The sequence below is a fragment of the Coregonus lavaretus genome (assembly GCF_964263955.1).
Source record: "Coregonus lavaretus genome assembly, chromosome: 19".
Classification (NCBI taxonomy): Eukaryota; Metazoa; Chordata; class Actinopteri; order Salmoniformes; family Salmonidae; genus Coregonus; species Coregonus lavaretus.
This window is the reverse complement of record NC_140006.1, coordinates 42092907-42106420: the sequence shown is the minus strand read 5'-3', so window position 1 is coordinate 42106420 and position 13514 is coordinate 42092907. Positions and strand designations below refer to the sequence as shown.

The 13514-nt window shown below is 42.7% G+C and overlaps 1 protein-coding gene across 1 annotated transcript; it reads left to right on the top strand.

Moving 5' to 3' along the window:
- Nucleotides 1-625: 625 nt before the first annotated feature.
- Nucleotides 626-13240, top strand: LOC311146521 (annexin A13-like). The gene is made up of 11 exons (XM_084183038.1): nt 626-783; nt 1819-1894; nt 2434-2528; nt 3077-3247; nt 6688-6721; nt 7267-7346; nt 8449-8517; nt 8834-8935; nt 9360-9435; nt 10725-10837; nt 11702-13240. The coding sequence occupies exons 1-11, from the start codon at nt 769-771 to the stop codon at nt 11819-11821; spliced, it is 951 nt and encodes a 316-aa protein (XP_084039164.1). The 5' UTR covers nt 626-768; the 3' UTR covers nt 11822-13240.
- Nucleotides 13241-13514: the final 274 nt, after the last annotated feature.

The window sequence follows — 13514 nt, the reverse complement described above, 5'->3', positions numbered from 1 at the left end:
ACATTTCCTACCATTCTTTTTTACCAAACCTTCTACCTGCCATTTTTTACCCCAACTCAATCTCACAATCTTCCGCCCTCTCTCTCTCTTAGACCTCCTCTGAATCTCTTTTTCCTTCCATTCCTCCTCTGCCATCCAAGTCTCCTTATCCCACAGCTGTCTGTTAGACATCGTCTGTCCTCCACCTTCAGCCACCCGGGTCAGTGACTAGTCGGCCAGAGGAGGAATGTTAGTTTGGCCAGGTTTAAGTAGGGTGGCAGTTGTGATTAAGGAGAGTGAGGACAGGTGTGGAGGCTGATTAGCAATGAGTTGCAGCTGGTGCTTGTTGAGTTAGTAGGGAACTGCATTCAAGGCAACTACTGTAGTTAAGTGTTGCGTTCAAGTCTGGTCCTCTCTCCCGAATTTTTGTTCATTCTTAACACCGTTTATGGTTTATATCAATTCCATATAAAAGTAGTATCCTATTCTTCTTATGTTATCTACAGTGGTAATACAGTAAATTAATGCTTTTAATTTATTAAATCATAGTACACAAACCGAAATTGTTGAAGTTAAGCAGCTACTAGATAGGATGATCACTAAACGCTTTCAGGAGTGTTGTTATTAGCCTACTAAATTGATAAACACTGGTGACGTCAGCTACGCAGTAGCGGTCAGGGCTGGTCCTGCGTGTGCAGAATCAACTTCTTCGAGGGTGAATATCGAGGAGGACACTGACCGGACCGACACTGTACATCGTCTTCGCTGGGTTGAAAACAGAGTTGCAACATGGGCAACGTCCAAGTGAGTCAAGTTTTTGACAGTTTTCTTATAAATGCGTTATCAGCTTTTTGTTAACGCTCTAGGCCTAGTAGCGTATTGGATGCTGCAGTGTAGTCGGGAAGTAAACCAAGGCTGCAACGCATCTTTTAAGTAGGTCTATGAACCACTCGACTAAATCAATAATCTACATGTCGAAGATAATGTCGTTATTTATATTATGTTAGAATGTAGGCCATTTACCTTCATTCTTCCTATCACATTGTTATTGGTTATCAACTCATTTTAATGCTTTAAAATGTTCGTTTTAGAAAATATATGTAAATGTGGCCTATTTATGTAAATGGTAGCCTTCATATATGATTTGTGTATGAGTGGAACATAACTTATCCATAAATGGCCTACTGTTTATCATAGCCTGTTTTATAAATGGAGGCTATGCAGCAGGCCTATTCATAGGCCTACCATCTGTATAACAAATGAGTGTTAGGAGCGTGGCAGCTTGAGTAGGCTGCTTCTCTCTGGAATTTCCAGAAAGTTCTACTCTCAATGATCAATAAGGCTGCATTGTCTTTGTGGAGGGTGGGCGTGGAAGGGATGCTGAGGCCCTGTAACTTTGTATCAATATGCAACTGCCCCATGACTCAGCTCACAGAGACTGCACCCTTTACTAGACTAGGAACAGAGAGGGGAATCTAGCCTACTGTACTCAACCATGAAGGAAAATTCTTTCTCACATTACATTTACGTCATTTAGCAGACTCTCTTATCCAGAGCGACTTACAGGAGCAATTAGGGTTAAGTGCCTTGCTCAAGGGCACATCGACAGACTCTGGGATTAGAACCAGCGACCTTTCGGTTACTGACGCTCTTAACCACTAAGCTACCTGCCGCCCCACACATGATCTATACAGAAAAGACTGCATAATTTTAGGATTAATTATGTGGCATAGACCTATGATTATTTGAGACAGATGTATCATGGGAAAGCACATATTTTTGTATATCATGTTATATTAGTGTCATTGGTGTCCTGGTTCTGAACGTTTCCCCATATAGCCAACCATTACCCCCTATGAGGATTTCGATGTCATGGCTGATGTCAAGGCCATCCGCAAATCCTGCAAAGGTTTGGGTAAGTGTATAGACTCGTATATTCCTATTCAAGCATTAATCTAGGTCAAAGGCTATAGGGTTCTCAAATCCGAGCCTGGAGGTCGACAGTACCGACGTTTTTCTCGTCTCCCTAATGAATTGATTAATCAATGTCACTGATTGGCCAGATAGATGTCCCAGCCCAGGTCTGAATCAGTTCCTGATTTAGAGGGGCAGGATGAAAACCAGCAGTACTGAGGATTGGTTCAGGAAACTCTCATTATCTTCCATTCAGTCCCTTACATTGGGTCATGTTAGCTTGCACATGACTGATGGACGCCTCTATGACATGACATCACCCATCTGATCAGAAATAAAGTGACCTAATCATGATCTATCCACCAATATGAGTCAATTATACAGCAATGTAAAGATTGTCGGATTATACAACGATAACAGGACAATTGACTGATTTTTATTTATTTGCACTAAATAAATAGATAGTTTGAGCGTCCATGGATCATCGGCTTGCAACCTTATTAATTTGTATTTAAATGTCTTTCTGATTCATCTCCACAGGGACGGATGAGGAGGCCATCATTGAGATCCTGGCCAATCGTTCATCAGCACAGCGCTTGGAAATCAAGCACGCATACTTTGAGAAGTATGACGATGTGAGTCGTTTCTCATCCATAGACTCGTGACATCAACACATTAAGACCTTTTATATGACATGCAGAGTCCAACTGTTTGCTTTACGACTATAGCATGCTTCATTTGAGTTGTAGGGGAGAAGTACTTTTTGGAGCACAAGATGGATGTCCCAAATGATGAGTTAGCACGGTGAATGAGTGATGGAAATACTAACATGTAAATGTTTTTAAAAAATGGATGTCGATGCCATTGTGCAGAATTTCGCCTTTCCTAGATTTTTCTTAATTCCTTGTGTCCTCTTTGCTTGCCTCCTTGAAATGCATTGGAGTAGGAAAATGTATATAGGAATCGAGGAAATCAACACTTTTTTTGTTTGTTTAAAGGAGAGTGGAATTCCATTTAGACAGTACAGAAATAGAGGGGAGACCGGACGATGCAGGGATTGAACCCTGATCTCTGGTGGGGAGGCATACATGTGATAGCAGCAGGTGTGTTACCACTATACCACAGGGTTTGCACAAGGAAATATTTTTTAGACTTGTCTGTTCTATGTATTGTCCATACTAAGGAGTTGGAGGAGGTGTTGAAGAAGGAGCTGACTGGTAGCTTTGAGATGGCCGTCGTGGCAATGCTAGATCCACCCCACATCTACTCTGCCAAGGAGCTGAGGAAGGCCATGAAAGGGGCGGGCACCGACGAGGCTGTTCTGGTGGAGATCCTGTGCACCAGCACCAATCAGGTATGTTGTTACTGGACCATTAAACCAATCAAATCAAATGTTATTTGTCACATGCGCCGAATACAACAGGTGTAGACCTTACAGTGAAATGCTTACTTACAATCCCTTAACCAACAGTGCAGTTTTAAGAAAAATAAGTGTTAAGTAAAAATAATTAAAGAGCAGCAGTAAAATAAAATAACAGTAGGGAGGCTATATACAGGGTACTGGTACAGAGTGAATGTGCGGGGGCACAGGTTGGTCGAGGTAATTAATGTAATGTGTACATGTAGGGGGGGGGGGGGGGGGGGGGGGTTGGACAATGCAAACAGTCTGGGTAGCCATTTGATTAGCTGTTCATGAGTCTTATGGCTTGGGGGTAGAAGCTGTTAAGAAGCCTTTTGGCCCTAGACTTGGCACTCCGATACCGCTTGCCGTGCGGTAGCAGAGAGAACAGTCTATGACTAGGGTGGCTGGAGTCTTTGGCAGTTTTTAGGGCCTTCCTCTGACACCGCCTGGTATAGAGGTCCTGGATGGCAGGAAGCTTGGCCCCAGTGATGTACTGGGCCGTACGCACTACCCTCTGTAGTGCCTTGCGGTCGGAGGCCGAGCAGTTGCCATACCAGGCGGTGATGCAACCAGTCAGGATGCTCTCTGGTGCAGCTATATAACTTTTTGAGGATCTGAGGACCCATGCCAAATCTTTTCAGTCTCCTGAGGAGGAATAGGCTTTGTCGTGCCCTCTTCACGACTGTCTTGGTGTGTTTGGACCATGATAGTTTGTTGGTGATGTGGACACCAAGGAACTTGAAGCTCTCAACCTGCTCCACTACAGCCCCGTTGATGAGAATGGGGGCGTGCTCTGTCCTCCTTTTCCTGCAGTCCACAATCATCTCCTTTGTCTTGATCACGTTGAGGGAGAGGTTGTTATCCTGGCACCACATGGCCAGGTCTCTGACCTCCTCCCTATAGGCTGTCTCATCGTTGTCGGCAAACTTAATGATGGTGTTGGAGTCGTGCTTTGCCATGCAGTCATGGGTGAGCAGGTATACGGGCGGCAGGTAGCTTCGTGGTTAAGAGCGTTGTGCCAGTAACCGAAAGGTCGCTGGTTCTAATCCCCGAGCCGACTAGGTGAAAAATCTGTCGATGTGCCCTTGAGCAAGGCACTTAACCCTAATTGCTCCTGTAAGTCGCTCTGAATAAGAGCGTCTGCTAAATGACAAAAAATGTAAAAATGTAAACAGGGAGTACAGGAGGGGACTGAGCACGCACCCCTGAGGGGCCCCCGTGTTGAGGATCAGTGTGGCAGATGTGTTGTTACCTACTGTTACCACCTGGGGGCGGCCCATCAGGAAGTCCAGGATCCAGTTGCAGAGGGAGGTGTTTAGTCCCAGGGTCCTTAGCTTAGTAATGAGCTTTGAGGGCACTATGGTGTTGAACGCTGAGCTGTAGTCAATGAATAGCATTCTCACGTAGGTGTTCCTTTTGTCCAGGTGGGAAAGGGCAGTGTGGAGTGCAATAGATTGCATCATCTGTGGATCTGTTTGGGTGGTATGCAAATTGTAGTTGGTCTAGGGTTTCTGGGATAATGGTGGTGATGTGAGCCATTACCCAGCCTTTCAAAGCACCTCATGGCTACAGAAGTGAGTGCTACGGGTCGGTAGTCATTTACGCAGGTTAGGTTACTGGGCACAAGGACTATGGTGGTCTGCTTGAAACATGTTGGTATTACAGATTCAGTCAGGGTCAGGTTGAAAATGTCAGTGAAGACACTTGCCAGTTGGTCAGCGCATGCTCGGAGTACCTGTCCTGGTAATCCGACTGGCCCTGCGGCCTTGTGAATGTTGACCTGCATAAAAGTCTTACTCACATCTGCTACGGAGAGCGTGATCACACAGTCGTCCGGAACAGCTGATGCTCTCATGCATGTTTCAGTGTTACTTGCCTCGACGCAAGCATAGAAGTAATTTAGCTCGTCTGGTAGGCTCGTTACACTGGGCAGCTCGCGGCTGTGCTTCCCTTTTGTAGTCTGTAATAGTTTTCAAGCCCTGCCACATCCGACGAGCCTCAGAGCCGGTGTAGTACGATTCAATCTTAGTCCTGTATTGACTCTTTGCCTGTTTGATGGTTTGTCAGAGGGCATAGCGGGATTTCTTATAAGCATCCAGGTTAGAGTCCCGCTCCTTGAAAGCGGCAGCTCTACCCTTTAGCTCAGTGCGGATGTTGCCTGTAATCCATGGCTTCTGGTTTGGGTATGTACGTACAGTCACTGTGGGGACGACGTCATCGACACACTTATTGATGAAGCCAGTGACTGATGTGGTGTACTCCTCAATGCTATCTGAAGAATCCCGGAACATGTTCCAGTCTGTGCAAGCAAAACAGTCCTGTAGCTTAGCATCTGCGTGATCTGACCACTTCTGTATTGAGCGAGTCACTTGTACTTCCTGCTTTAGTTTTTGCTTGTATGCAGGAATCAGGAGGATAGATTTATGGTCAGATTTACCAAATGTAGGGCGAGCTTTGTACGCGTCTCTGTGTGTGGAGTAAAGGTGGTCTAGAGTTTTTTTGGGTTGCACGTTTAACATGCTGGTAGAAATTAGGTAAAACAGATTTACGTTTCCCTGCATTGAAGTCCCCGGCCACTAGGAGCGCCACCTCCTGGATGAGCATTTTCTTGTTTGCTTATGGCCTTATACAGCTCGTTGAGTGCGGTCTTTGTGCCAGCATCGGTTTGTGGTGGTAAATAGACGGCTACGAAAAATCTAGATGAACCCTCTTGGTAAATAGTGTGGTCTACAGCTTAGCATGAGAGACTCTACCTCAGGCGAGCAAAACATCGAGACGTCCTTAATATTAGATTTCGTGCACCAGCTGTTGTTTACAAATATACACAGACCGCCCCCCCTTGTCTTACCGGAGGCGGCTGTTCTATCTTGCCGATTCACCGAACCCCCCCCAGCTGTATGTTATCCATGTCGTCGTTTAGCCACGACTCAGTGAAACATAAGATATTACAGTTTTTAATGTTCCTTTGGTAGGATATTCTTGATCGGAGCTCATCCATTTTATTATCCAATGATTGTATATTGGCTAATAGGTCTGATGGTAGAGGCAGATTACCCATTCGCCGTCGGATCCTTACAAGGCACCCCGACCTACGTCCCCGATATCTCCGTCTGTTCTTCATGCGAATGACGGGGATTTGGGCCTTCTTGAATTAAGGACCTATCGGGTATGGGTTTATTGGTCCAACCAGCATTGATTTGGACTGTCGTGATCAAATTGCACTCTGCAGGAATGTACGCACAAGATAATGACAAACAATGCTGTTCAACAGATCCAGTTACCTGTCCCACTGACTTTTAGACAAAGAACTGTGTATATTATTTTGTGAATGAAAACAGAAATGTTAAAGCAGAATGTCTCTTGTGTTATTCCCTGACTCTCTCCCCCAACAGGAGATCCTGAGTTGCCACGAGGCGTATGCCCAGGGTAAGTATTTTTAGCCAGGACTTCAGAGCATAATCACACATTTTATGGTCCAGACTATGGTCAGTCAACCCATACACAACCAGTGTTCTTGTATTTGTTATGTCAAGGGTGAGTCACTAGGATGAATCACAGTGGAATCGGTCACATTTTCCTCTCTTGTTTTCTGGTGGAGATTTAGACATGACATCACAAATTCCTTTTAGCGTAATGTTAGAGCATTTGGGAAATCCCCAAACTGTCAGTGAAAGGTGAGACTGTTTACCCCCTTAAAAACAATATGCTGACCCAATGTCTGATATGTCAGGGGAATTATTGATACATTCCATACTGTTGTGATATTGAATTCACATTCTTCTCAAATTGCTGTCCTTTCAAAGTATTGCATTTTGACATCCCACTATTGGGTTTTGTGGACTTTTGTCTTCAATTTTTATTCCTAACGCCACTGAAACTGTGTATTGTAAAAAAAATAAAAGCTTCACAATGCATATACATCTGGAATGACCTTTGACCTCTACAATGTGACACATTTGTTTCCCTTCCAGTGAACGAGCGTGACCTGGAGGCTGACATTGAGGATGACACCAGTGGAGATGTCAAGAACCTTCTGATCTCTCTACTGCAGGTAAACCGGATAATATTCTGTGATTACAGTACATGTGTCAAATATACACATTTTGCACCAATTGATCACGTGACAAGGCGAAAACAAGACATCCAACTGGAGTTGTTCCCCTTTGGTAAAATGGACTGGGAGGCCAGTCTGTGTTCGGCACACTTGGGCCTTGTTCCCATTCTTTCACCACCCCCTTCCCAGTGGTGTAAAAATACTTGAAAGTACTACTCAAGTAGTTTTTTGGGGTATCTGTACTTTACTTTACTATTTATATTTTTGACAACTTTTACTTCACTACATTCCTAAAGAAAATGATGTACTTTTTACTCCATACATTTTCCCTGACACCCAAAAGTACTCGTTACATTTTGAATGCTTAGCAGGACAGGAAAATTGCCTAATTCACACACTTATCAAGAGAACACCCCTGGTCATCTCTACTGCCTCTGATCTGGCAGACTCACTAAACACATGCTTCGTTTGTAAATTATGTCTGAGTGTTGGAGTGTGCCCCTGGCTATTTGTATTTTTTTATTTTTTATTTTAACAAGAAAATGATGCCGTCTGGTTTCCTTTATATAAGGAATTTGAAATTATTTATACTTTGATACTTAAGTATATATTTTTGCAATTACGTTTACTTTTGATACTTAAGTATATTTAAAACCAAATACTTTTAGACTTTTACTCAAGTAGTATTTTACTGGGTAACTTTCACTTTTACTTGAGTAGTTTTCTATTAAGGCATCTTTACTTTTACTCAAGTATGACAATTGGGTACTTTTTCCACCACTGCCCCATCCCACTTCCCCGGCACTAAAAGGTACATGACTCATATCCCCTCAATCGTATCACAATGACCATGATACAGTTTTTCATTTGTAAGTTGGTTTGGATAAGAATGACTGCTAGGTAAGAAAGTGAATAGAAGTAAATGGGAAAACAGGAAAATACTGTTGGTTGTGGGGAAAAACTCCCTTTTTTTAATGCCACTTGTTGACTCACATCATACCTTGGCTTGATAGGTTGATGATCCCTCCCAGACGCTCTCTCTCTCTCTTTGCGTCTCTTCTTTACCCCACGCCCCCTTTCTCTCTCTCTACCCTGATAGGCTAACAGGGATGAGGGCTTTGAGGTGGATGAGGGACTGGCCGAGCAGGACGCGACCGCTATGTTTGAGGTGAGCTCTCACTACGTACTGTACCAGGCTCTTGTTTCATGTCTGTTACTATTAACCCCTCATGACACTCTAGGAATCAATAGGATGTTTATCCCTATTGTGCCCCAACGATCCAAGTAGAGTTAGAGCAACGTCAGTAACTCATGTCTTTCGAGTAAATCTGCCATTGACATCAATGCGTGATTTATGCAAAATTCCAAGTTGTGCGTACGGATCTCAAGCCAGAATTCCTTCCTTTTTGTAAGCAATGACTTTGACTGTATCCCTGTGCTTTCTGCTGGTGTGTTTTATTCTGGTCTTTGTTTGTGGATGTCAGGCAGGAGAGGGTCGTTTCGGAACAGACGAGTCCACCTTCACTTACATTCTGACACACAGGAACTACCTGCAGCTTCAGGCCACCTTCAAGATCTATGAGCAGGTATGTACAGTCCACCTGCTATGTGCCACTGGGGGGGTCATGAACTCTGTCAACGCTCTGAATTGACAATAATAGTCAACCGTGGAAGACAATAACCATTTATTACTAGGTTGGTCCAGTAGAGTAAGCTGCTGCCTCCAGCCCACATACACTGCTGCAGCATGGGTTAAAATCTGTCCCACTGCTATTTCAGCACACTCTCTCCTCTATCTGTACTATCCAAAAAAACAAGAAATGCGTGAGGAGTGGGACTGCCCCAGTCCTTTAAAAAAAAAAAAAAAAAAAACTATCTGTCATTAAATGGAAGCACTTCTAAGTACTGGGGAAATTGTCTAGAAGTAGTCAGTCATGTTTTGTACTCAGTATGGACAAATGGATCACCATCTTGATTCTGTGTTCACTGTCTTGTTTGTGTTCTCTCCAGCTCTCTGGGACAGAGATCCTGGATGCCATTGACAACGAGGCTACTGGGACCTTAAAGGAGTGCTACATCACCCTGGGTATGTCATTTTTAGAGCCATGTTTTGGACACAAACAGCGTTACGGTAGCTGGCGACCACTCTTTTGCTAACTACCTGTAAATAAAACACTGAACAAAAATATAAACGCAACATGTGAAGGGTTAGTCATATGTTTTCATGAGCTGAAATAAAAGATCCCAGAAATTTGCCATACGCACAAAGATTTCTCTCCAATTTTGTGCACAAATTTGTTTACATCCCTGTTAGTGAGCATTTCTCCTTTGCCAAGATAATCCATCCACCTGACAGGTGTGGCATATAAAGAAGCTGATTAAACAGCATGATCATTACACAGATGCACCTTGTGCTGGGGACAATAAAAGGCCACTCTAAGATGTGCAGTTGTCACACAACACAATGCCACAGGTGCAATTGGCATGCTGACTGCGGGAATGTACACCAGAGCTGTTGCCAGAGAATTGAATGTTCATTTCTCTACCATAAGCCGCCTCCAACATCGTTTTAGAGAATTTGGCAGTACGTTCAACCGGCCTCACAACCGCAGACCACGTGTAGGAGCGGCAGGTTGCATAGTGGTTAAGAGCGTTGGGTCAGTAATCGAAAGGGGGCTGGTTCTAATCCCCGAGCCGATTAGGTGAAAAATCTGCCGATGTGCCCTTGAGCAAAGTACTTAACCCTAATTGTTCCTGTAAGTCGCTCTGGATAAGAGCCTCTGCTAAAATGACATAAATGTGTAACCACACGAGCCCAGGACCTCCACATCCGGCTTCTTCACCTGCGGGATCGTCTGAGACCAGCCACCCAGACAGCTGATAAATACTCCTCAGTTTCATGTCTGTAATAAAGTCCTTTCGTGGGGAAAGACTCATTCTGATTGGCTGGGCCTGGCTCCACCCATGGCTGCGCCCCTTCATGTGAAATCCATAGATTAGGGCCTAATGAATTTATTTCAATTGACTGATTTTCTTATGAACTGTAACTCAGTAAAATGTGTAGCATGTTGCGTTTTTATATTTTTGTTAATTATAGCTAACTAACTTGGCTAACTGAGGGTGAAACCATTCACTGCCATTAGTTGTAAATGAGATTTCACCCAGTGTCTGTGAAGGAGTCTTCATCATGAGACGATAACATAGTGGGTAGACTCCAAAATGAGAGAACCAACTTTCATTCATCAAATGAAAACAGACGCTGGTGCTAGAGACTTAAGTGACCCTCCACCCAGTGCTTTGAGATTTGTGAGGGGTACAGGGAAGTATTCATCTGTGTGTGTGTCTGCGTGCATATGCATGTCTCTCTCTCAACAGTGAGGTGTGCCAAAAACCCTCAGCTCTATTTCGCCCGTCGCCTGAACGCCGCAATGAAAGGGGCGGGCACCGACGAAGACACACTCATCCGCATCATCGTTGGTCGCTCAGAGGTATGACATCAAGGCATGAGACACAGAATATTACTCATTAAGGGGTTTTGTATCACCAATGTGTTTCTAAGCTTTTGTCCTGTTAGGCAATGCCTTTTTTTCACTTATTTTCCTATCAGTATTGTGTAAGGGCTTATGATGGAGGGTGTTGCCACAATAATTGTTGCGCGAGCAAATTACACGACCTTACAAACATGCTAAGGAATCACTGTTATTTTGAACGTTTTAGGACTGATGCCCAACTGAAAAAAAGATTTAGTCTAAAGTGCGTTACTGTGGCTTGGAAACACGATGACATTTCAAAATAAATATTTTTTGCATTGGTGATGTCGCCAGATTGGCTTTAGATGCAGGATAACTTTAGCTAGCTAAGATTGAGGGGACTGCACTGAATTTTAGCTAGCTAACATTAGCATTGCTAGCAAATATTTTTTTTGTACAAACTTTGCTAGCTAATGGCAACATTGCCATCTCTCTAAAGTAAATTTGAGGACATCATAATGATGGCGACGTTTCCCATTTCATTATTTCTTACTTTAGCAATATCGTCGTATTTCCAGGCCACTGTAGTGTAATTTTGATGAAACAGTCATTCGTTCAGAATGACTGCGTACCAGTGGCCTTCAGGGTACAAATATTTGTTTTATTTAACCTTTATTTATACAGGTTTTTCTCATTGAGATAATCTATTTTTCAAGAGTGACCTGGTCAATAGGGTTGTATGTTCATAACAATGGCATGACGCAACCGAGTGACGGAGGTGCAACCCATGATTACTACTACTTGCCCTAATAAGAACGTATCAAAGTCATACGAAGATAATTTATAGAATCAGAAGATCATGTGAGTGTTTGTTTCCAACAGTTTGACCTGGAGACCATTAAGGAGATGTACCTGGAGAAGTATGACGTTCCTCTGAAAGACGCTCTGAGCTCTGAGTGTGGAGGAGACTTCAAACGCCTCCTACTGGAGGTCCTGCACTAAGACCCCTGTTTTCTTATACTTCTCCCTCGCTCTCCTCTTCTCTCACCTCTTCCTCCTCCTCGTCTTCGGCTCTGACTGCAGCATGGACCGAAAACCAACCATATCATCGTGTGTTACTAACGCAGACAGAAGATGTCACTATAACTTCTACATCGAGTTGTTATGAACAGAAGACTGCCAGGTAGCCTGGCCAGTATACTGGATAATGAAGTAAAAGTCATAGAACTGAACTTTAAATACTGTTCTTAAAACCAAAAAAAAAAATGATTATTGATATACTGTATGTTTACTATCACACATTCCACATTCCTGGTACAGTTTGACTTTCCTCTTCTTGCTTCTTACATACAGTAATGTAACCAGCTATTTATTATTTCTCATTGTTACTTTTTCACGCTCTTATTCAAAGCCGTGAGAAGTAGGTGTGCTGAGAGTGCTGCAGGACCCTCTGAAAAAATTAAATGCAACAAAATGTTATTTATTCCCCCTTTTTTTTTTTTTTTTTTTACAAAATTAGTGAACTTGCCCTTTACTACTCCTGTATTAGTGGAGGAGAAATACTCCTCAGCACCCCCCCCAAACCCAAAACATATTCCAACAGACATGCTCTTGCTCCTTTCCTCTTCTTTGTGGCTGAGAGTTGAGGTTGGCTGTAGCATCAGTTTCTAGCACGTAGCTGCCTTGACTAGCCTTTAAGAAATGCTATATTTTCGTCCTGTTGCAACACTCGCCACTCAAGTTCCGAATAATCTCATCGTAAAACTTTACGTACAGAGGATCACGAGATGACTCCATTTTTAAATCGAGAAGATCTCGGAAACATATCTGGTTTAGAATTTCTATCCGTCGTTTGGGATTTTCTAACCTGTAGAAAAAGGTGACCGGTGTTTATAGATCATAGCCTCTAAACTGCCTTCTCTTTCACATATTTACACACATTTTGATTGACAATTCTTTTTTCTAATAAAATAGCAGTAGTAACCAATCTAACTATAAGATATAAACATGTTCATTGCAGTTGATGTTAATGCTTTTAGAGAGTGATAGTGCTCTAAAATGAATATATTAAGCCTTGATTTGTAGGATTTAATCATTTTAAAGGAAATATGAACATTAATCGTAAAGGCTTCATGTACAATCATAGGGATGTAGAATTAAAGGCATCTACTGTATGGTAATTAATAATATCACATATCCTCCTAAAATAGTATGTTGTTGAAAATACCTCTAACTATGTTGATTATATTGTAGTGAGAGTAGGCTTCTGTTGTGTCGGCTATACAGGTGTGTCAGAGAACGGTATTGATGGCAACCAGGTCAATGTCAACGACTGGCATTTGGATTAATGTTATCCTGAACATAGCCAAAGATTTGTGGTTACAGTAAAATATATAAATAAAACATAGCTATATTAAACCGAACAATGCATGTTGCTGTGTTTTCTCTTTTCTTGTCAACCTCAGATAAAAGGGAAATTGCATTCATGAGATTGAAATGTGTTCACTACTACTGGTTTTGTCTCATAATTGACTAATGTTCAATTACTTTAAACTGTAAAACGGGCATTTTCTTTGTTTCCTGTGTGGTGTTAACAAAAACCAAAGTGAGAATGAGGAGTATTAATATAAAGAACAGTTTATGCCTTGGTATCTAGCCCCTCAGTGTCCATTTGAACCTCTAGATGGTGCTCTAG